The sequence below is a fragment of the Danio rerio genome, chromosome 8 (assembly GCF_049306965.1).
Source record: "Danio rerio strain Tuebingen ecotype United States chromosome 8, GRCz12tu, whole genome shotgun sequence".
Taxonomy (NCBI): domain Eukaryota; kingdom Metazoa; phylum Chordata; class Actinopteri; order Cypriniformes; family Danionidae; genus Danio; species Danio rerio.
Genome location: NC_133183.1, coordinates 6,569,713 through 6,595,111, shown reverse-complemented (window position 1 = coordinate 6,595,111; position 25,399 = coordinate 6,569,713). Strand labels below are relative to the sequence as shown.

General features: G+C 37.5%; 1 protein-coding gene across 2 annotated transcripts in view; it reads right to left on the bottom strand.

The window, feature by feature from the left end:
- adra1aa (adrenoceptor alpha 1Aa) overlaps positions 1-25,399 on the bottom strand; it is a 57,609-nt gene that overhangs the window by 11,996 nt on the left and 20,214 nt on the right. For both annotated transcript variants that reach the window (NM_001324454.1, XM_073909915.1), the window contains exon 2: positions 19,346-20,975. In NM_001324454.1, coding sequence (NP_001311383.1) covers positions 19,346-20,267 — 922 coding nt within the window. In that variant the 5' untranslated portion in view covers positions 20,268-20,975. The remainder of the gene's footprint in view (positions 1-19,345; positions 20,976-25,399) is intronic.

Sequence of the window (25,399 nt, the reverse complement as noted above, 5' to 3'; positions counted from 1 at the left end):
CTTTCACATGAAAAAATGACTGATGGACTGAAGTCCAAAGCACCCCGTAGGGATAGTTGACCTCCCCTGATTAAAAAAAAAAAGGTTATTACTTTTATTTCACTTCATAAGACCTTAATGCATCGTGTGATCGTTTAGTTTTGCCTGTTTGTTTGACTCTCAAAGTACCCCTAGTAGTTTCATCTTAAAAAAAACCCTATATCAGTAGTTTTCACCAAGTACCACCTCAGAAAAAAATGGTCTCTCCAAGTGCCACCATAATGACCAGTATTGAAATAAAGTAGCGTAATTGGCCAAATTAAGCAGCTACAGCACTGCACAGTTCGAAAACAAGGCAGAGTCATATTCATTCATTCAACGAAATATAAGGCTGATCAGTCGTTCTTATCACGTGACTAACGGTGCAGCCTTCTGAGGTAACACTTTAGAATAACTATCCGTTATAACTAGTTAATAGATCATTAATAAACTGTTAGTTAATGGGTTAAAAATGGCTTGTTAAATAAAAGTTAATAGTTTGTTCATTACTTATAACTGTGCCTTATAGATAGCCAAAAGATAACTTACAAGCTGTTAGTTAACAAGTTATAAATGACTTGTTAACTTTATTTTAATGATTTATAACGATACCTAATAAATTAGAAACAGATAATGAACAAGCTGTTAGTAAATTACTTACTAAAGACTTGTTAAGTAAAAGTAAATAGTTTGTATATGTTATTGGGACGTTATTATATTTGCAACTATTCTTCATTTATTAACTGTTAGTAAATGAGGAATAGTTGCAACTTTAGAATAACATCCCAATAACATACATAAGCTAATAACTAACACTTAACCAATCTATTAACTTACACTTTACCAATCTGTTGTTCATAGTTTGTTAACAATCTACAAATACCAGTGAAACTTTGTTGAACAGCAAATGGATGGAATAAGTTCAAGTTCAACAAAAGTTTAACTGGTGTTAGTAGATTGGAACAACTGATATGTGATTTGTGAGTTAATATATTAGTTAAGTGTTCGTTATTAGCTTATGCATGTTATTGGGATGTTATTCTAAAGTTGCAACTATTCCTCATTTACTAACAGTTAATAGATGAAGAATAATCACAACTTTAGAATAACGTCCCAGTAACATATATACACTATTAACTGATACTTAACAAGTCTTCAGTAAGTAATTTACTAAGAGCTTGTTGATGATCTGTTACTAATGTATTAGGTATAGCTATAATCATTAAAATACAGTTAAGAAGTCATTTACAATATGTTAACTAACAGCTTGTAAGTTATCTGTTGGCTATCTATAAGGCACAGTTATAAATAATTAACAAACTATTACATTTTATTTAACAAGTCATTAATAACCCATTAACTAACAGTTTATTAATGATCTATTAACTAGTTAAAACGGATAGTTATTCTAAAGTGTTACCCATTCTGAAAAGTTAAGATGCTTTTAACTGCGTACGCCTGGAACACGCAAGCACGCCTTACTAATTTTGCTAGCCTGTGGGTTAAATTTTTTCACTCAAGTGACAGAGATGTAACAAAAGAATACGGTCATTTTTCAAAATAAAAGATTTTTCAAAATAAATGATCGTTCAGACTAAGATTAGCAATAAAACTGAAATAATAATAATGATTTTTTGTGCTGCCCGGTACCAATTGATCAGTGTCGAGGGTTATAGACCAGTGCTCTAGCTTGTACAGTATCTGCTCTGCAAGCACCTCGCACCTCTTTCTCTAGTTTTGCACCAATTGAATTGATTTTTAGCAGCTGATGACAAAATACACTAAAAGTAAACATTCTAAGCACAGCGATTTGATCGTAGGCTTTAGAGAACAGCCAATGCTGATCACATTGGTGTTCTCGTATGCATCAAATGATTACACTTGTATAATTTTTTCTTTCGTAACTCAACAAATCCTCCAAGTATTACTAGAAGTAAGCCCGCGTACCACTAGTAGTACACGTACCACAGTTTGAGAACCACTACTCTATATTGTATTGGAGTCAATAGCCAGCATCTAGCTCTCTGCAACTCTCATATGGTCACCCATTGAAGCTATACAGGGCTGCGCCCGGTCAGTACCTGGATGGGAGACCACATGGGAAAGCTAGGTTGCTCCTGAAAGTGGTGTTAGTGAGGCCAACAGGGCCTCAACCTGCAGTCTTTGTGGGTCCTAGCGCCCCAGTATATTGATAGGCACTATATACTGCTCAATGAGCGCCGTCTTTCGAACCAAGGTCCTGACTCTTTGATCCTAGGATGTCCTTCATTCATTCATTTTCTTTTCGGCTAGTACCTTCTTTAATCAGGAGTCACCACAGCGGAATGAACCGCCAGTTTATACAGCATATGTTTTGTGCAGTGGATGCCTTTCCAGCTGCAACTGACATCAAGTATTACCAGGCTTTTGAGGGGCTTGATTAAAATTAATTCACATTTTACATTATAAAATTTTTATTCTATAATGTTCAGTATGTGTACATTTAAATACAGTCGAAGTCAGAATTATTAGCCCCCCTGTTTATTTTTTTCCCAATTTCTGTTTTATGGAGAGAAGACTTTTTCAATACATTTGTAATCATAATAGTTTTAATAACTCATCTCTAATAACTGATTTATTTTATCTTTGCCATGATGACATTAAATAATATTTGACTAGATATTTTTTAAGACTCTTCTATACAGCTTAAAGTGACATTTAAATGCTTAAATAGGTTAATTAGGTTAACTAGGCAGGTTAGGGTAATTAGTCAAGTTGTTGTATATTGATGGTTTGTTTTGTAGACTAGCGAAAAACTATAGAGCTTAAAGGGGCTAATAATTTTGATCTTATAATGGCTTTTAAAAAATTAAAAACTGCTTTTATTCTAGCCAAAAATAAGACTTTCTCCAGAAGAAAACATTTTATCAGACATACTGTGAAAATTTCCTTGCTCTTTTAAACATCGTTTGGAAAATATTTAAAAAAGAAAATTTAAAGGGGGGCATATAAATCTGACTTTAACTGTATATATCAATAAAAAGACATGGTTAGCAAATGATAAACTTTTAGAATTTCAGTTGTGCCAGTTGTGGAGGTATTCACATTCAAAATGTTACAGGGTTGAAGGTCAGTGCAAAATTGACTAACAACAGCCTGTTGAGTAAATATCATTGCACCACAACAGTCGATCAATATTTTTGTACTTTGTGCCTAGAACAAAAAAAACTCTTGCATTTATTATTAAACATTAATGTGAAACATCTTGTATATTTAAACAAACTTTATGAAAGACAATTCAAGCTATTGGAATTTGAATCTACACTACCTGACAAAAGTCTTGTTGTCGATCCCAGTTGTAAGAGCAACACATAATAACTTGATCATTTGAAAAGTGGCAGAAGGTAGATTGTTCTGATGAATCATCTGTTGAACTGCATCCCAATCATCACAAATACTGCAGAAGACCCGCATGGAGCCAAGATTCTCACAGAAATCAACATGTTTGGTGAAGGAAAAATCATGGTTTGGGGTTACATTCAGTATGGGGGCATGTGAGAGATCTGCGGAGTGGATGGCAACATCAACAGCCTGAGGTATCAAGACGTTTGTGCTGCCCATTACATTACAAACCACAGGAGAGGGCAAATTCTTCAGCAGGATAGCGCTCCTTCTCATACTTTAGCCTCCACTGAAAGCAAAGAAGGACAAGTTGCTCCAGAATTGGCCAGCCCAGTCACCAGTTTTTAACATTATTGAGCATGTCTGAGGTAAGATAAAGGAGGAGGCATTGAAGATGAATCCAAAGAATCTTGATGAACTCTGGGAGTCCTGCAGCTTTCTTTGCCATTCCAGATGACTTTATTAATCAGTGATTTGAGTCATTGCAGAGATGTATGGATGCAGTCCTCCAAGCTCATGATGGAGTCAGACACAATATTCATTCTGTTTCCACTGCAGCATGACTTTATATTCTATACTGGACATTATTTCTGTTTAGTGACAAGACTTTTGTCTAAGCAAAGTCAGACCTTACTAGCCTAATTAAATAATTAAAAATCAAGGCATGATCATATTTTATTGTGGTAAAATAAGCGTAATCTAGAGGCCTTTGCCTTTCATATAAGCCACTTCTGATTCCAAATTGATCAACTAGAAGTCAAATTATTATTTGTTGTTCCTAAAACTTGGATAGGCGACAACACTTTTGAAATATTAAAGAAATATGATATATTTGGCGTATGCAGTTGGAACGATGCAAGTAGAAATGTAACAGAGAAAGCATGATTTTAGTATTATTTATGCTTTATTTTTGGTATTAGTTTGTGATTTTATGAATTTTGTGTTTTTGTTGCTTTTATTAATTTGACTGTTTATAAGTTTAACTTAACTTTACCCAAAAATAAAATATGTTTCCTTGACAACTTGCAGAAAAAAACACCTTTTAAAATTATTTTAATTGAGTTAATGATTTTTAATTTTAAGTAATGAAAGTGCTTTTAATGATTTTAGTTACAGTTTATTATAATAACTATGATTGTCTCAGTGTAAACTAAAGAATAAATAAAACAATACGCATTTAAATACAAGTAATAAAAATATACATACACAGGGCTTGACATTAACTTTTTTAATCATCAGCCACTGTGGCTAGTAGTTTTCCAATATTACATATACAGTACATAATAATTACATAATACAATAATTATATAATACATAATAATTATTTCATTATAAAGAAAAAGAATGTTAATATTTAAATGCAATTTTGTTTGCATTACTGAAGATTAACCTATACAGCACCTAAGCTTGAATCTCTTTCTGTTCATTATATCACAGAGACAGAAATGTCACTGCAAGAATAACCTCACGAAAACTGGCAGGCATAAATACATTTGCCTGTGATTTTCTTAATGTCAAGCCTGCTGCTCTTTAATATTAGCTCTAATGTAATATTAACCAGCAGAAACTGATGCCCATTATTTATTAAAGCCGCACTGATCCCTACTGCATTTTACTCCATTTACACATCCAGCGCTTCCAAAAATACAGGATGACTGAGCTCGTTTTCAATTTACTTTTTCAGGCTGAGCAGTCTGGTACCTCCTGCCTCATTTCCCATGGTTCCTTGTAAGAGCAAATGATCAGAGGAAAGAGAGAGTTTGTGCCATGTGAGGATTTCAGACATGATTTTAGTGTTAAAGAGTGCCCGTGGGCTCATGCATACGTCATAGGACAGCCATGCTCTCCTTTAAGTACATGCAGTGGTTTGGTCACGCACCTCATGCTGTGTGACGCAGGTTTGACTGGAAATAGATGCGCACAGAGCCACTCGTCTCATGAAATATAATGGTGTGTTCACACTTGGCAGGTTCGGTTCAATTTGAACTTTTCAAAATCTGTCTCAGATGACCAAGCTGTGGTCAAATTTGCACATTGTGAGACCGGCTTAAGGGGCTATGCACAAAGAATACATCTCAAAGTGCAAATCAAATCAAAACTAACCATAAGATTTTGTTAGCTCATGTTGTTTTGTGGTGAACAATTCATCTGTGCATGTCTTCTAGAAAAGCTAATTGCTTGCCCTACTTATCTTTAATTGATATTTGAAAATTCTCAGATTGTGGATTTCTCAATATGCGATCTTGTCTGTACTTGCGTTCTTGTGTCCTCGTGAAACGTCATCAACCGTCGCCGAAGTACTGGTCTAATTCAAGGTTCACATCCTGCCAAGTGCAGATAAAATTCCCGGACGTGTACTTGCTCTGCCCCTTTTGCCAAGGATTCTTCGAGAGGTGACTTGTGCGAACTTACAAAGCATAGGTATCCCAGAATACATTGCAGCGTAACCAGCGAAAGCTAGTGGCAGAGGAGAAAACCTGCACAGTTTTAAAAATACTCCTCTGTTGTGTTACAAATGAACGTTTTAAGAGTTTTTCAGGCGAGAATGTAGCTGTTTTAAACTTAAATCAGCAGTTTATTTATAAAGATAGAGCGTCTTTGGTGATGTGGCTCAGCTTATGCGGACTCTGACCCCCAGTCTGTCAGCGGGAGCTTCGTTATTATCAGTGGCATAGCGCAAAATGCAGGGGCCCCCCTGCAGGGATCACAAACTAAGTAGAGTCGGTGGAGCGACGACGCAAGGAAGCGATCATAAATTGAGGAGCGGGAAAGGTGGGCGGGGTGGAGTTACAACACGGGGAAGCCTTCACAAACTGAGGAGCGATAACAAACTAAGGAGCGGGAAAGGGGGGAGGGGTGGAACGACGACGTGGGGTAGCGTTTACAAACAAGCGGCGAGAGCGTCAAAGTAGCCGGAAGTCATTCATTTTCAATGAGAACCGGTGGCGAGGAGCAGCGCGGCGAGTCTTCTCCGGTGTGGGCTTCGAGGAGGACTTGAAATCAAGTCAACTTTATGGTATTGAGCTATGACGCGGTTCAGCGGCAAGCAATCAGAATGAAGTAGTCCACCGTTTGAGAGGAGTTCAGAGAACACAGACCTGTGAACTTTGGTTCCGACCACAGTTGTTCCCAGGGGTTTGATTATTGTGGTGACCGGATTTTCAATTATTGATAATCGCGACGACGCGGGGCCCAATAATCACACAGGCCCCCCCCTGAGGTGCGTGCCCTGCGGGCCCGTCCGCTAAGCCACTGGTCATTATCTACCCCGATGAGAGCAGCTTTACATCAGCCAGTCCATCACAGATGTACCGCTGGATTGCATCTGTTCACTGTAGTTAAAACATGATATTTAAAACGCTTAGTGCATATCTAACGCACAATTTTTGGTCTTTTAAATCTGTTATTTGTTTTGGTGTGTTAATTTGGCAGTGTTATTTTGTTAACTTTTATAATTGTCTTTATGTTACTGTGTCGTATGCTGTTTTTCTTTGTTTACTAAATTACTTAACCTTATCTTCATTTCCTATTGTTTACATTTTGTACTTGTATAATGTTCATTGTAGCTTATTAAATCTGATAATCAAAGACACAAGTCTGTATATAATAACCCATTTCACTTCACATTTATCGTGATTTATGTTTACATTTTCTTAAATCAAAAATATAGATTTATAATATTAATATAATATTAATTATAAGGCCGTTCATTTTCTTGTCAGCTTAGTCCCTTTATTAATCCAGGGTCGCCACAGCGGAATGAACCGCCAACCTATCCAGCACGTTTTTACGCGGCGGATGCCCTTCCGCCCGCAACCCATCTCTGGGAAACATCCACACATACACTACGGACAATTTAGCCTACCCAATTCACTTGTACCGCATGGCTTTGGACTGTGGGGAAAACGGAGCACCCGGAGGAGAACATGCAAACTCCACACAGAAACGCCAACTGAGCCGAGGTTCAAACCAGCGACCTTCTTGCTATGAGGCAACAGCACTACCTACTGTGCCACTGCTTTGCCCATAATTGTAAGGCTGTGCTTTACGTAACTAAATAATTTTTTTGTTAATGTACAGTGTAACTGACGAATCCATGGTGAGGTAAGTGACGTTATAAAGTACACTGCCGTTCCATTTGAAGAAGTACCTGACTTGTGTCCTAGTGTCCTTGGTAGTTTGTTTTTCCAAGTCTGAACTTCCAAGGACGCAAGTCCGAACTTTGTGTACTTGATATTAAAAAACAGCCTCTGTCTGTCTGAGGTATTGGGCGTGGCTAATATACTTAACCACGCCCCTCCAGCTGTGGGGACAATTTCCTCATCCACCACCAGTGTGCAGCATCCACCTGGATGACGTGACGGCAGGCATTTTGTGCCAGACTGCACACCACAGACCAGTTGATTGGTGGAGAGAGAGTGGGATGAGGCTAATTATGATATGGGGATGCTTAGGAGTGGGCAAATTTGGCCAGGATGCCAGGGTTAAACCCCTACTGTTTTCGGAGAACATCCTGGGATTTTTAAGAAAAGAGAGAGTCAGGACCTCGGTTTAACATCTCATCTGAAAGACGGCGCTCACTGAGCAGTATAGATTCCCTGTCACTATACTGGGGCATAAGGACCCACACAGACCGCAGGTGGAGCGCCCCCTGCTGGCCTCACTAACACCACTTCCGGCAGCAACCTAGCTTTCCCATGTGGTCTCCCATCCAGGTATTGACCGGGCGCAGCCCTGCTTAGCTTCAGTGGGCGACCATGTGAGAGTTGCAGAGAGCTAGCTGCCGGCTGAATTGATTATAGAAATATTGCTGTTTAATGACAACAAGGGGAATATAAAAACAAAGGAAATTATTGCATTACAAATCCAAACATTTGTCATTTTTCAATGTAATATTAAGATAATAATTGCAAAAAATATTAATGTTGTTGTTGTTAGATTTCTATTAGATAGGGTACTAATATAGCACTATAGCATATATAGATATGTTTATATACAGTTGAAGTCAAAATTATTAACCCCCCCTGAATTATTAAACTGCTTGTTTATTTTTTCCCCAATTTCTGTTTAACGGATAGAAGATTTTTTTCAACACATTTCTAAACATAATAGTTTTAATAACTAATTTCTAATTACTGATTTATTTTATCTTTGCCATGATGACAGTAATGATATTTGACTAGATATTTTTCAAGAAGCTTATTGTAACGCCGGGGGTGACACACACAACTGGAGGTAAGATCCACAATGCAGGTTTATTCAACGTCAAGCAAGCAATGGTCAAATCAGGTGTTAACAGGTATATGCAGGCAAATCCAGAGTCGTAATCAATATTCAGGCAATAGGTCATAAGGCAGGCGGCTAGACAGGAGAACAAGGGTAAACAAGGCTAGGGTCTAAACACGGAGAAAACAAGACAAGGAGAAACGTGTTGTAATGTCATTAGAAGCGAACAAGACTCGGCCAACTGGATGGGTGAATGAGTGGCTTATGTAGGGTGTATGATGAGTCTCTGATTGTCCTCAGGTGTGCGAATGTAGTCAGTCTAGATGAATGAGCAGGCGTGAGTGTGATCGGAGAGCATGTATGCATATGTAGTCCAAGAGAGGGCGGAAGTGTAGTCCATGGATAATGTGAGAGAACCAGCGATCTCAGGAGAATGATCGCTGGTTATCGTGACACTTCTATACAGCTTAAAGTGACAATTAAAGGTTAATTGGGTTAACTAGGCAGGTTAGGGTAATTAGGCATGTTATTGTATAACGATGGTTTGTTTTGTAGACTATCAAGAAAAAAAATGCTTAAAGGGGCTAATAATTGTAACGGGGAGACTTCCAAACATCCAATACGCACTAAAGTGCGAACACACATCAACAGGAATCAATAATGGTCGTGGGGCTGGCGGCTGACAGACACAGAGTGATTTACCAGGCATAGATCAGTGGCAGGCGGCGTGGTTCAGAATCCTTTAGACAGGCTTGGGTCGAGGGCAGGCATCGTGGTTCAGAGTTCGTGTATCAAGCAAGGGTCGTGGGCAGGCAGAAGGCAACTCAGAGTCAGAAACAGTCCGGGGTTATTCACAGAAAATCAGGCAGGAAAGAACGCTCAGTAATGCTGGCCGGGGCTAAACAAGACTTCGCACTGAACAGTTGTTTGAGTGTGGCTTATATAGGTGGCGTGGGTCGTTAACGTGATTCAGTTCAGGTGTCTGCACAATCAGTCTAAGTCAGGGGTCTCAAACTCAATTTACCTGGGGGCCGCAGGAGGCAAAGTCTGGGTGAGACTGGGCCGCGTAAGGGATTTCACAAAAAAAAAGTCCTCAAATGTTATTATTAACAGTTTTAATTATTTCTTCTGAACATGAAGTGTCCTGAACATTAATAGAACATTGAGTGAAGATTATGAACAGTTCTTCTGAACATGGCATCTTTTGCCTACTTCTTGCTGCCAGAGACTTGACAGCGCTTCTTTTCACAAGTCTGAACCACATTTGGCTTTAGAGCGGAAGTAGTTGAGACCCTCAGTATGGCTTGAAGATGATCATCATTAAGTCTAGACCTGTACTTTGACTTATTGAAGTCCTAGGGAAAAAAGTGGGGGAACTCACTCAAAACTTCCATTCCCTCACCTAAAAAAAGGCATATATATGTATAAATAAAACACCCCCACCCCACTCCAGTCACATCAGTCTGTATCTACCTATAATATCAATATATATAAGATGCAGGGCAGGCACGTGCACACATAGGGCTCAACCTGTGCAGAGCACATGCCCTTTTTAGTCTTGCATAGAAAGTGCCCTTCCAAAATGATCAAAAGTGCCCCCGCGACGCCACACACCCTCGGTCCCGCCCTTCAGTAGGCGCGCGATAACACCGCTCTTGAGTACGCGCGCGCAACACAGCTGATCAGAACGCGCGCGACAACGCGCATTGAGAGACAAGCGCGCTGTGTACGGATAGAATCAGCGGAGCGGGGAGCGTCAGAGTACAGCGGTCGGCGCGGGCCACAAAATATTGCACTGAGGGCCGCAAATGGCCCGCGGGCCGCGAGTTTGAGACCCCTGGTCTAAGTGGATGATGTAATGCTAGAAGTCCGGGGATGGCGGCCTCTGCTGGCCAGCGAGGGGAATGACTGGGACCGAGTCGGTGACAATAATATTGACCTTAAAATGTAAATATTTAAAACTGCTTTTATTCTAGCTGAAATAAAACAAATAAGACTTTCTCCAGAAGAAAACAATATTATCAGACATACTGTGAAAATGTCCTTGCTCTGTTAAACATCATTTTGGAAATATAAAAAAAATTAAATAAAAATCAAAGGGGGGGCTAATAATTCAGACTTCAACTGTATAATTAGATATGGTACTTACAAAATTCCCAACATTTTTTAAAGAATTAAACAGTGTTTTCCCACCGAAACACTGCATGTTTGCTATAAAAATATAATTGAAAAATAAATAATTAATAATAATAAATAATAAATAATATAAATATAAAAAATATTGCTATAAAAATATAATTGGGTGTCCTCGTCAGTTGACTCCCAAGACCCGGAACTCTTCAAAACAACCCCTTACTCTTTAGTAAATATGGTAAACGGATGATATTTTGCGAGGAACTGTTGTCTTTGGCTTCAGCAGCTGTTCTTTGTGTGTCTTTAAATAAGCCCCTGTGTTTATGCAGAATTATCAGCGACTATAATGCAGCGGATGTTCTTAAGACTCAATCAGGCATCAAAACAATTCTCTCCCGTCTTTGCTGCTACTGTACTGGAAGATTTAAAGGAAGAACGTTTGTCTGAAGGGCACATTCTTCATCCTAAAGCCCGTGTTTGTCCGCTAAATCCCCTTGATATTACACCATATGTATATTTATTTATTTATACACCGATATTATGAAGCCTTCTGGCGTCTAGCGGATTTGTTGATGAAAATAGCGCATAATTACTTTGCTAGGAAAACAATTAACCTGTTGTTTTTAATTATCCCAGATTGAAAGGCGACTTCATTGTGAGCACAGAAAGCCTCCGAGGTCTGCTGAGATATTATACACACATGCAAAACAAATAATAATAATAGTCGCATCGACCAGTGTAACATTAAACTAGCTACTTTATTATTGAACACACTGTTTTAGGTCTTTTTTTATATTTCAGTCTGAGTCATACAGATAAGGTCAGTGAATCCCCAGAGCTTTATTAAACACTCTATTATATGCAGTTTAATGCCAGTTAATTAGCAAGCATTTCAGTATCGTGAAAATCCTGACAAATCATGCAAACAGACTCCCACGTTTCATAAAGCGCTGTTATTTGTTTGCATTGGCTTTCCAATAATACCGCTAGCTGGATTCTTTCTCCTCTTTTCTTTTTCTGACCAGATAGACTTTATTTTGTGGTTTAACTCTGACTGACCTCTAACCGAAAGGTCTCACAAGAGCCCTATTGCAGGGGTGGGAAATATAATAACGGCTGAAATTCATATCTGGGGAACTGGAGAAGCTCTGCTGTGCATTAAGGGAATTACAGATGGTTCTGACTCGCATTTCTGAAGCCAAACATATTGCGTAAACACTCTTGACCCTGTTTGTCTGAGAGATGGCTTTAAACGGCGGTTTAAACAAGCATCTTTTAAACCATTGGCGCTTGAAACACTTCTGCTACGCTGCAGTGTTTACGAAGCCACAAGCGAGTTGATTGTTCTGACCTGTGCAGTGCAGAAATTTAGGTTAAAGCTACATGCATCCCATATAGAAATCTTCCCAAATCCAGTAGGGAAAATAAGTATTGAACATGTCACCGTTTTTCATATTTAGGTGCTGTTGACTTGAAAATTTCCCTGGATGTTGGTAACAACCAAAGAAATCCATATATGCAAAGAAACCAAATCTAATTAGTTTAAAAACTAAGTTGGGTGTAACAAAATGAAATGACACAGCTAAAAAGTATTGAACACATGCAGAAAGGAAGGTGTAGAAAGGCAGTGAAAGCCCAGACAGCAGCTGAATTTCAGTAGTTTAGCACTTTCTCCTTGTGTCATTTCATTGTTATTAAACACAACTAATTTTTATGGTTTAGTTTTGTTATATTTTTGTTTGTGTTGTTTGGTTTTTTACTTAAATTCGCTTCAATTCCATGTCAACAGCTCCTTAAGAAATATTATTCTCAGGAAAAAACATGACGTGTTCAACACTTATTTACAAAATTACAAAAATTATATATAGGTAGTCAACATTTGAAGTAAATCAAAACCTTTTATCCAATTTGTCTTAAAACTATTGAACAACACCCATTCTTGTTTTTGAAAAACTTTCTTGATCCACTTCTAATATTGACTACTGCATGACGTACAAGTTCATATTTGGATTTCACATGTAGGAAATATAGTATATAATATCTGCAACATGTATTTTGAAATTTTGTAATTATATATATATATATATATATATATATATATATATATATATATATATATATATATATATATATATATATATATATATATATATGATGAGTTGAGATGCAAAAACCTCTAAATGCCATTTGAATTTTTCTCCTAAAATTGCCATTTTTATCGGACTCCTATGTTTATATTCAAGTATTCCACTTTAAAGGAAATGAAAATATATATATATATATATATATATATATATATATATATATATATATATATATATATATATATATATATAGGGGCAGTATGTGTTTATATATGTTGCATTTATTTATTAAATTATTATAATTAAAGACGTTACAGTAGGCTATTTCGCACTATCATTGATCTGCAGTTATAATCATCTCATGTTCATAGAAAAGTTAGTAATAAACATTTATACACAAGTATTTATGTGTATAAAGCATCTGTTTTGTAAGAAGTGCTTCTCATATGATATGTAAGCAACCTGTACAGCTTTACTGTAGACATTTTCTTGTGCGAAAATGGCGTCGACTGAAACTTTGTCGTACGCCATTTTATTTAACATTTTTTCCTGTCAATTTTTTTTTATAAAAATACAAAAAAAAAACATACAGTTTATATATATATATATATATATATATATATATATATATATATATATATATATATATATATATATATATATATATATATATATATATATATATATATATATGAAGAGTTCAGATACAAAAACCTTTAAATGCCATCTGAATTTTTCTCTTAAAATAAATATTTTTATCAGGCCCCTATGTTTATGGTTAGAAACAAATGCTAATTTTAGAAGAAAACATCTAGCAGTATTTAGAGGATTTTGCATATAAACACTCTTCATATATATATATATATATATATATATATATATATATATATATATATATATATATATATATATTAGTGCCCATTTTTGCTATGCTTTGAATTAAATGTTGCATATAGGGCATATGTTATATAGGTTGCAATGAAAATATTCACCCCTACTGTGAAATTTTAATTCCTTTAAAATTTTTCCCAAGTGCTGCTTTTTTTATTTCAACATATTTAAAAAAATAATAGTTTAATAGCTGATTTGTAAAAGCTGATTACTTTTGTCTTTGCCATGATGACAGCACAAGTGCAATTTAAATAATTATCTAGGTTATTATGTTAAGTAGACAAGTAATGTAAAGTAAAGTAGACAACAGTGGTTTGTTCTGGACAATCAAAGTAAAAAATCCTTAAGGTGGATAATTATTTTGACCAAAAAATAATTTTAAATATTTTAAACACACATCTATTCCAGCAAAATTAAAACAAGACTTTTAAAGAAAAAAAAATTCTAGGAAACATTGTGAAAACATTGTGTTGGTTTGTTAAACATCACTTGAGAAATAATTGACAAAAGAAAAAGAAATTGTATGAGGGCTGCTATTTTGACGTCAGCTGTATGTGAAATCTAAATATAAACTTTTACATCATGTGTAATTTGCATATATTGCCATATTTCAGATTTCCATGAGGGATGCTAGTCTTAGTAGACCTGAAGCCTTTGTGGACCTAAATATTTCCCAGATCCTCATGAGTCTCCATATGGCAGCGTTTTTACCCACTTGAGGTAATTGTTTTCCCATCTTTGAGCTTTTGGAAAAATGTCTGCACGTCTAACTTTCAGACAGGAAACCTAAAAAAATGTCCCCATGCGTGTCTGTTATCCTATTTCTGTCAACAAAATCACACACAGAGACCAGATATTTCACAACTCTGCTCATCATTTTCAATGTTCTCCTGATTTAAACCATATTGACCACTGACTGAGACTTTTTTCTTTTTTAAGTATTAACAACAACAAGGTAAGTGATTTTTGTTTCTTTGCTTTTTCAGTCAGAATAAACTAGATAGCATACATGGATGTTATTGACTAAACAAATTCAAGTAACTGGCTCTTTTTTGGGTCATTTGCTTTATTATTCATTCATTCATTATGGACTTAGTTCCTTTATTAATCAGGGGTCGCCACGGCAGAATGAACCGTCAACTTATCCAGCACATTTTTACGCAGCGGATGCCCTTCCAGCCGCAACCCATCTTTGGGAAACATCCACACACACACACACACACACGCACACACACTCATACACTACGGACAATTTAGCCCACATAATTCACCTGTACTGCATGTCTTTGGACTGTGGAGGAACCGGAGCACCCGGAGGAAACCCACACGAGGGAGAACATGCAAACTCCACACAGAAATGCCAACTGAGCCGAGGTTCGAACTAGCGACCTTCTTGCTGTGAGGCGACAGAACTACCTACTGCGCCACTGCCTCGCCCCTTTGCCAAATTAATGTATAATTTTACATAAATGAAAACAAAATTCAAAAATAAAATTGAAAATTAAAATAATAAATTTAAAAAGTGAAAAATATAAAAATAAATGATGTACATGTTATGTGTAATTAAGTACGTGGAATAAAATATAATATAATATATATATATATTATATTATAATAAATTATAATATATTTTATATAAAAAGTTTTCCTGTCAATTTTTTTGACATACAGTGTTCAGCATATATAAGTACACCCCTCATAAATCTCTCTTTTATATTCATATTTTTAATAGGAAGCTATACAATATTATATTTGTGCATATATTTTAGATGAGTCAGTGTTGGAGCCAAATCTGAAGCTCATCTAACAATATAATTTACAATAACGGTCCAAAAACTAGTACAGCCAAATTGATATGATTATAGAAAAATATTAAATACAAATTTAAAAAAAAAAGAGAAAAAATCAACAGAAGCAAAATGAATGAATTTAATTGTATTATCTTTCAATTTCTAAATGCGTTTGGTGACTAAAATATTATTGTAATAAATATATCTGTTCAATAAATCTGTTTTGTTTAAATGCACCAAAATACATTGCCCATATTCACTAAGGACATTTTTTTTTTAACTGAAACAGTATGCTTTATTGCACAAATGTTTTGACCCAGCTTTGTTTGGAACTATTTACTTTACTTTCTTTATTGTCCACAAGTGGAAATGTATCTTTGGCTTCACCACACAACCACATCAGCGTTCACATTACACAAATCACAGAAAAAAAAAACAGGCAAAACAAACACATTCAATGTCATCAAATACATCACATTAAAAACTCAATTTAAAACCCTAGACATACTTAAAACACGGTATTTAAATGTCTATTGGCAATCGGCACAAAGGACACTTGATGCACATTTTTCTTTACTTGAAGTTGCCTAAAACGTCTTTTTGATGGCAAGAGCTGAAATTTTATATTTTAGATATGGCAACAATTTTCAATAATGATGTGTGCGTTGTTTAATTGTCATTGAATAAATTTCCTTTGGTTGTCTTTGTGCTTTACCTACAATTGCACTGACAGTTTTTACTACTCGATACAGTTTTTGCTTTTCTTTAATTGGCAACAGTCCATACCCTGCAATCATGTTAAAACTCACAACACTTTCAACCAAGTTCTTGTAAACCATCTCCAGAACATTTTGACTCGCACCAAATTGTTGTAACCTCCTAATGAGATATAATCTCTGCATTGCTTTTTTTTAAAAATGCACTCAGCATTTGCAGCAAATGTAAATCCACTATCAACAAGGGTTCCTAAATATTTAAAACATCTAGCTGCCTCTATTTCATGTCCCTCAAGGACCAGAGGTTTCAACCCTTGACTAGGGACTAGTTTATTTCTTATCATCCCCTTGGTTTTAATAAAATTGATCTCCAGTGAACTCCTTTTACACCAATTTTGAAGAAAAATGTATATATTTATTAGGGATGTAACAATAATGTAAATACTGTCATACCGCAATAGTAATTTTTTTCAATTTTACCGTAGGCGCATGACTTAATAAAACTATATTTCTGAGAAAAGTTTGCTTAGGCGAATGAAGCGAACGGGAGATAGCGGGAACTACAATTCCCATCAGCCCAGGCGTGGCCATCATCCTTTGCGGTCTGTTGTCACTACAGATCCAGTAATTTGGAAATGGAGTGTGTTGCTAGTAGCGGGGAAGAAAAAGAGCTGGAAAGGATCGAACCTAAAGCGGGTTTTAAATCGGATGTGTGGAAGCATTTCAGTTTCTTTCTAAAAAGATACGAAAAAGTAGAAAAGGTGACAGACAAAGAAAAAAACAGTATGGAGGCACTGCCAGACTGTGGTGAAACATAAGTCGGGGAACACGACTAAAAACAGTCATGGGGACTGCAGAACACAGCACACTTGTTAGATTGATGCAGACATTGACTTGTACCGCGAAGAGACCTCTATCTCACTCATGGCTTGTCCTCTCAAGTGGTGGAAAGATAATGCACAACGTTACCCACTGCTGTCAACCTTGGCTAAATCGTATCTCTCTGTCCCAGAAACCTCAGTCCCAAATGAGAGGGTTTTTTTCTGTTGCAGGGGACATGCCCAGAGATCCCAACATTTACCAGATTATAGTTATATGATAATTTTCCTTAAAAAACCATCTCTATCTAAGTGAGTGAGTGATTAAATGTTGAATGTGATCAGTTTTCAACAATACTAAATTGAAACTTTATTTTTTTATATATGGTTTAATAGCTTTTTGTTATTAAAATTGAAAAATTGAAGTTCCTGTTTTGAAACTTACAGATAGATGGCTGATTTGTATGTCATTGATATGTTCAGTGCTGAGGTAAATAAACACTTTTGGCAATTTTTTCGAGTCTTTTCATTGGTTTTGTTTTTCCTGTAAATTATTTAATAAATCCCGCACCATGCCATTCATACCGAGGTATTATCGTACCGTAAAATTCTGATACCGTTACATCCCTAATAATTATAGTACAAGGTATCTCCTGTTCCTATTTTAGTCAGCTGGCCTACAAGTGCCATTTCATCTGCATATTTAAATAACTTAAAAATCCTGGATCTGATAAAATGTGATTAAATGCTGATAAAATGATAAAATGCTTCCTTGTGGAATTCATTTAGAATTATTGCGTATAAAACCCACTCTCCATCAATATATTGTTTGCATGAAATCATCACATTTGCATATTTATTATTTCCATGTCACTTCCTATGAAAGCAAAAACCCATACAGTGAAATTTAATTGCATGAAGGCTTAAATTATAGGCACCACACTAATTGCTTTCAGCAATGTTTTTAGACTCTCAGTGTGTCCTAGTTTGTTTTTTGCAAAAATGACAGCATTCACATTGAAAAAACAACAACAACAAACCAAATATATTAGTTTAGAAATATAATATTGCACCCCAGTTGATCATCTGCATTTTTTTGATTACCTTTCCTCATACACAGACGTCTCTAGAACAGGTATTTGCATATAACATAACTGTCAACCCTCCTGTTTATTCTCCAGCATTCTCCTGTATTTTACCCTCATATCCACCATTTAAATCTTTCTTATTTCTCCTATATTTACAGTAACACCCATACAGAGTAGATCATGTCATTTATTGATAACCAACCAGTAATTAAACAAAAGAGATTTGCTTCTCTTGGATACAGAACTATAGTAATTTTAATCAGAATCATTAATTCATTTAATTTCTTTTGGCTTAGTTTTTTTATTCATCAGGGGTCGCCACGGCAGAATGAACCACCAACTTCACCAATTTCTGCTTCATAGTCATGCTTAGTCAAAGAAACATCATCATCATATGATATAAACTTTAGTCTTTCAACATGCGGCGCATATCGGCGTGCATGTAAACAACCGGGATCAGGAGCAGCAGCGCGTGAGGCGCGGGAATGGCTTTCTGCGCGCATGCGTCAAGCATTGTTTTGGTTGTACATGGAGAATAACTAACTTGCATGTGCAAAAGACGCCAAATGTGAATAGCCCCTAACGTCTTTATTCTAGGATAAACACTGTAAATTAATACACTTTAAAAAAGTAAATCTTATCTCAAAGCTTTTACTGGAGCACATTTTTTGCACTTCCCCATGCTGCCCCCAGCAAGATGCCGCCCGGGGCGATCGAACACCCACATTGCCCAGGCCTAAATCCACCACTGCAATTGATGTGGCTATTGTTTTCAATTGGGATGACACTACATACATATACTATCCTGTTGAGTGTTTAGGTGCATAAGTACATAGTGCACGAGTGCATAGTATATAGTGTGCCATTTGGGACGCAGCTCTAGTTTGGGCACCCCTGGTTTAGGGGGTTTGATTTCATTCATTCATTTTTCCCCAGCTTAGTCCCTTATTTATCAGCCACAGTGGAATGAACCGCCAACTATTCAAGCATATGTTTTACAAACCGGATGGCCTTCCAGCCACAACCCAGTACTGGGAAACACACACACACACTCATACACTTAAGCCAATTTAGTTAATCTAATTCACTTATAGTGCATGTCTTTGGATTTTTGGGAAAACCAGTTCCTAATTAGTTTTTTACATCCCAACATTGACAGGTATTGACTATAATGAAATATAAAAAGTTCTAACAACTCACCGATCGGAAGAACCAGGAAAAACGGAAGCCAACAGAGTACGAAGCATCCCACCACGATACCCAAAGTCTTGGCGGCCTTCTTTTCCCTTGAGAACTTGAGCAGACGCAGTGCGAAGTGTGTCCGGTTGCGTAACGCCTCGTCCTCGGACACCGTCATGTTTCCGCGGTGTATTCGCAAGGTCACGGTCTCAGCGTGATCCGACTTCTCAGTTTTCTGTCCGCTGATCAGTCCTCGCGTTTCCCTCCTCGCCACAACATACACACGACAATACATTGAGAGAATCACCACTAGAGGGAGGTAAAAAGATCCCAAAGCTGAGAAAATGGCATAACCGGGTTCCTCAGTTATCTTGCATATGGATTCATCATCCGGTGCCGGTTCCTTCCAGCCGAATAGAGGTCCGATGGAAATAGTGATGGACAGTACCCATAAAGCTATGAGCGCAAGCAATGCACGTCGCTCTGTCACAATAGATGGGTACTGTAGAGGATAGCTAACGCCGATATATCGGTCCACAGAAATCACGCACAAGCTCATAATAGACGCCGTGCAGCACAAAACATCCATCGCGGCCCAAACGTCACAAAAAGGCCGTCCAAAGATCCATCGACCCAACATCTCGAAGACCGTGGAGAACGGAAGAACCGTAGAGCTCAGAAGAAGATCCGCAACTGCTAGGTTGACGATGAAGTAATGCGTGACTGTTCGTAGATTACGATGGCAAGCCACTGATAGGATGACTAAGATGTTGCCCAAAACGCCAAACACGATGAAGATTGCCAGAACCACCCCTAAAGCCACCGCCTTCATGACGTTCAGCTCCGGGACGAGCACTTGGCTGCAGTTGCTACAGTTTTCAGGGAATGACTCCGGGGTCATGTTGTCTTTGAAGGGAACCATTTGTTCAAGACGTCCAGGCATTTAATAAGGATGCCGTCCTTTCAGTTTGTGCAAAAAATACCAATACTACGTTGGCTGTCATGCAAGAAACCCAGAGCATTTCTGGTAGCACGCCGAGGGAATGGGATGAAACTCAACCTGTTGTGTTTCATTTCTCAAATGCCCCAAGATGAGCTTTTAATGATGTATGTTGGTGGAAAAAGCGCTGCGGGTGAGATATAAACACAGGGAACTAAATGTATTATGCTGCGGAGAGCGTCGGATTCTTTTGTCATAAAGTCATCAATTCGTAGGTTGCTTTGCCGTGTTCATAAGCATGTGCAGCTGGAGCATCATACAGAGCAATGAGAGTTAAACAAACAGCGCTGTTGCAGATCGTGTGATCTATCGAGGAAGAATAGAGCTTTCGGTTTGATGCATGAGTGATTTATCTGAGATATCCATCAAAGGTGATTAAAGCGATTCACTTTGCACATTCCCAACACTGTGAACTCTCTTTTTGTGTGCACTTTTTTTGGGGAATTGGATTGAATTGGCTGATGTCACTGAGGTTGCGAAGCAGATAACAAGGACGAAGCTAAAAGCACTTTGGCATGCGCTGAGGAGATATTTTTGGCTGAAGAGCAGTTCTCGGTGCGTCACGCAGGTTTTTTAGGCGAACAGCTTCAATCAGGATAGATTTGGTCCTGATGCTGGCATGCTGGTTTGGTTTTTGAAGCCTGACGAACCCTGAAAAACAGACAGAGAAAAGTGCAGCTTTATCAGTAAAGTGGCTTCATTTGTCAGACGGAGAACTTTTTAAACCATCGCTCATGCATCATAATGAAGTGTGCAGTCGTTTGGCATAAAATTATGAGTCGCTTCCAGTGGGTAATGATATATAGATTCATTAATTCACTTTGCTCTGATCAGGCAAATGGATTTCTCTCTATGAGGGATCCTTAACAAAGAGAATGCTTTTATTTATATTTTTGTCTCCTGACATTATTCATTCACTAACTCAAACACTGAATCAAACAGGACAACAGAACTAAATGTTACTGCAAATAAAATTCATTTCCCATATTTTAATACCCAAACTCTTTTCATTTAAGTCCATTCTTTTTCACTCTTATGAATGCATTAGACATTTGCATTATAAGACACATTTTTCATTCGCTCTTGCTACACTGAAAAAAATTCATTTGACTTACTAAATCTTTTAAAGGGTACCTGTTTTACCCCTTTTACAAGATCTAAGATAAGCCTTTAGTCTCCAGAATGTGTTTGTAAAGTTTCAGCTCAAAATACCCATTAGGGGTGCGTTTCCGAAAACCATCGTTATAGGGCACATAGTTTACCTCTTTTTTATGATTTAGTATTAATAATATGGAGTGTGCCAGTTCAGGTTCAGTGCAACACACAGTTCAGGGGCCTCATGTATCAACGCTGTGTACGCACAAAAACTTTGCGTACGCCAGGTTTCACGCTCAGAATCGCTCACGTTTGGATTTACTAACAATGAACTGAACGTGGGAATGTGCGCAGCTTCACGGCAGCTTTCTGGCTGGCGTACGCACATTTTTTGTGCGTGTCTGTTTTATTTCCATTGGCGACTCCTAGAGGCAGTTGTGTTAAATTGCTCTCTACAAAGTGTCTTTGAGCCTTGCAATGGCAGCTGTATGAGACGGGTTCAGCAGGTATATAAGGTTTCCATACCATACATTTGACCAGCTAAACATTAAAGCACAATTTGCAGCAGTCGCCTGTTTTCCCAATGTAATCTGAGCTATCTACTGCACGCACATTGCTATAAAGACACTATCTGAAGATGAATTTGCATGCGTGAATCAGAAACATTTCCATTCAATAAATGTGCAAATAAAATATGATGCTTATTGATATGAACTTATTGATGATGCCTACTTGTCTTTCTCGTGATAAATAGTTGGCACTATCTGATATGTAGCGGGGGAAAAAAGAAGAATGAGTTCATCAGACGCTGGATTCGAGCTGAGTTCATGCTCGAACGTGTCAAAACATGTTGACATGCGTTTTATCAGCTGCGCCACTGAGACTTTTAAGGGTACTGCAACATTTTACAGATATAAATCACACTATTTCTTTTTTTAATGCACTCAGTGCGATGTTCAGACCCAACTGTGTTAACCGCATCAGCTAAACTCTCCCACTCTATTTTTTTTCTTTTGTTGTTAATTCCGGAGAACAAACTTGCAAATAACACCGCTTTTCTCCGGTCTACCTCCGAAAGCAGCACCTCCAATTCACATTCTGTTCAAAGTTTCTCTTTTTGCTTGCTTTTGCCATTACTTTTTCGTTGGGTTTTGCCATTAGCATAGTCATTAGCATATTCATACGGGGGAGGAGGCGGGGAGGGGTTTTGTGCTCGTGCATGTTGCGCTCAGTTTCACGTTCATTCGGATGTACAAAAGAATATGCGTGAGATTCGGCGTACGCAGCGTTTCATACATCTGAAATTTGTTCTGCGTACGCACATTTACAGCTTTGTGCGTACGCAATGTTTTAGTAAGATTTCCACGCAAGTCTTCGTACATGAGGCCCCTGATGTTTTTACTATAATGTGTTAAAGTGTTATGTTGGAGGCGTGTACACAGTTTGCTGTTTTAGGGGCACGTTGCTTCACAGTTTCGACCTCCCGCCCAACGTAACAAGGGGCGGAGCCAAGAGCTCCCACGCTCTGTGTTTGCAACAGACAGCTGACAGACAGAGAGAGAGAAGCTAACCTAAGCTAGGATTAGCATTCAGCCGTACATGTAAGACTCGGACACAGACCAAGCAGAGAGTACAAAATCTTTTGTGTCTTTGTATAGTCTGTGCCGAGCTTGTACACCGAGACTAATAACCACACACACTGAATTAACTTTGACTGAGGCACCGAATGCGCCGCAACACGGCACACCAGACACTCAGTGACGCGGCAGAAACATGAAGTGTCCCGAATCGTCGCGCCATGCATTACAGAACTCCAAACACAGGCCTCCACCAGGGCAAACACAGTGGCTCCGCCTCGTGCACCCCGACAGAAACCTACGCCCCAGAACTCCGAAATGCACGGCGTCGCGTCACGCAAAATGTACAAGCAATAATTCCGATTACAGCGATAATGTGGAGAATATTGATCTTGTGTTGAGCCCAATGAGCGTTTCATCAAAAAATAGAGCACGGGTGTTCCTTTAATGACAACGCTTTGACTCACACGCTGAAAATGGCGGACGTGATATGAAAAACTGAGGATATGATCGTGACGCAAGGCCGTTGACCAATATTGGTGGGCGGGGGGACCGCTCTCATACGTAAAGTTGCGGTCGGTCTGAAAACCAATTCCAATTGGTCCACGGTTTTTATGTTGTTAAATTGAAAAAAGGACTGTGTGTGTTTATATCACCCCAATATGACAGTATATACACTATATATACACACATGTCTGTCTAAACAGCTTTAAAAGTACATTTTTCACCATAGCTGCCCTTTAACTAAGATGCAAGTTGCGTCGTTACAAACATAGTTCCCATTTCCCAAATTCGTTCTTTCAATTAGGGTTGCCATCCGTCCCTTTAAATACGGAATCTTTCCATATTTGAGAAAGAAATTGCATCATATCATGTTTTGAATCATATTTTTATCATTTTTTTTAAAGTAGCTTTTCATACAAATCATACCACACGCATTTTATGAAGCCTCGCATTTACCTCATTTCCTACTGTTGATTGGGTAATACTTAATGTCATCATTAGTTTGATTGATTCTGAAAATCAAGAATTTTTTCAGTGTACTACATATGGATATTAATTTCACATGCTAGCTAGATGATAAAGCAGGTGTAAAATCCAACAGATGCGCACTGCACATACACAATGACCCAAAATACCACCTGAACACCTTGGCAACCATACTTAAGCACCATAGCAACTGCACAGAAACATTCTGGCATGTATTTTCATTATGTTCAGAATATGTTAGAAATTTAATTACAAGTCATTTTACATACATGCTCCTTATTAGACCAAAAATACCATAGTAAAATAGTGCTGGGTGATATTAGCAAAGTTATTGTCTTCAATAATAATGATAAATACCATGCATTATTGATAACTATCATAACAACAATGTAGTTTTTGTTTTGCATGCTTTCTAATCTAAGGCCCCATTTTATTCATTTCATTACATTTTTATTCTGGATTTTGTCTAATGAAATGATCGAAAAGGAATGAAACCGAAATATCTTTATAATTTATACCATTATTTTCTCCCTGAAATTCTGTTTTCATTTTTTTCTGATTTTGTTTTATCAGATATAAAATTACGAAATCGTGTTTTCTAAAAATAATAAAACTTAACTTTCCCAATGATTATTTGATGTATTTGTTGTGGAGTTGCAACGATGAGTCACAGACATTGTTGTTACAAAGTTCACGCATACAGATACACACAAACAGCTCGCGTGTTTAACTTTGCACTGTTTTTGCAAGGCAAATGTGACAGGATACACGTTAATATCCACAACTGTATGGATAACTGTTATGTTAATGTACAAAATAAACCTGATTTAATGACCATGAACCGGGATTGAAGCGTCTTTTATAATTGTACTGACATGCGGGTGTGGTAATAAATCACAACGATTTTACCATCTTTACTTTATTACAAACATGCACTAATTTAAAATGTTTTAAACTTCTAAAACTCATTCTTGATCACATTTGATCATGACTGATGATCACAGAGATTTCCACAGATCTTTTAATCCCAGTTGCTTTGTGCACGTCCTGTCATGTTGATATGATTATGCACATTACTACAGACACATGTTACACAAGACACGGCTATCAATCAATTCAGTGGGCGGGGAAACCGCACTCCTACATCACGTTGCAGTGGGCCTCAAAATGGGAGGGATTTGGATTCTATTTTAACGTCAGGAAATTGGAAAAAAAGGGACTTACTGTGTTTCTATCACCGCAATTTGACTGTGGACACACTATACCCACAGTTCTGTTCAAACTGCTTACAAAAGATGATTTCATCACAGGTGCACTTGAAGACATCTGGAGAGGTTAGCAGCGTTAGGTAAAACATACCCCAAAGGGGGTAAAAGTTGTACCCCTGGGGTGGTAGGACGTCCCAAAAGTTTT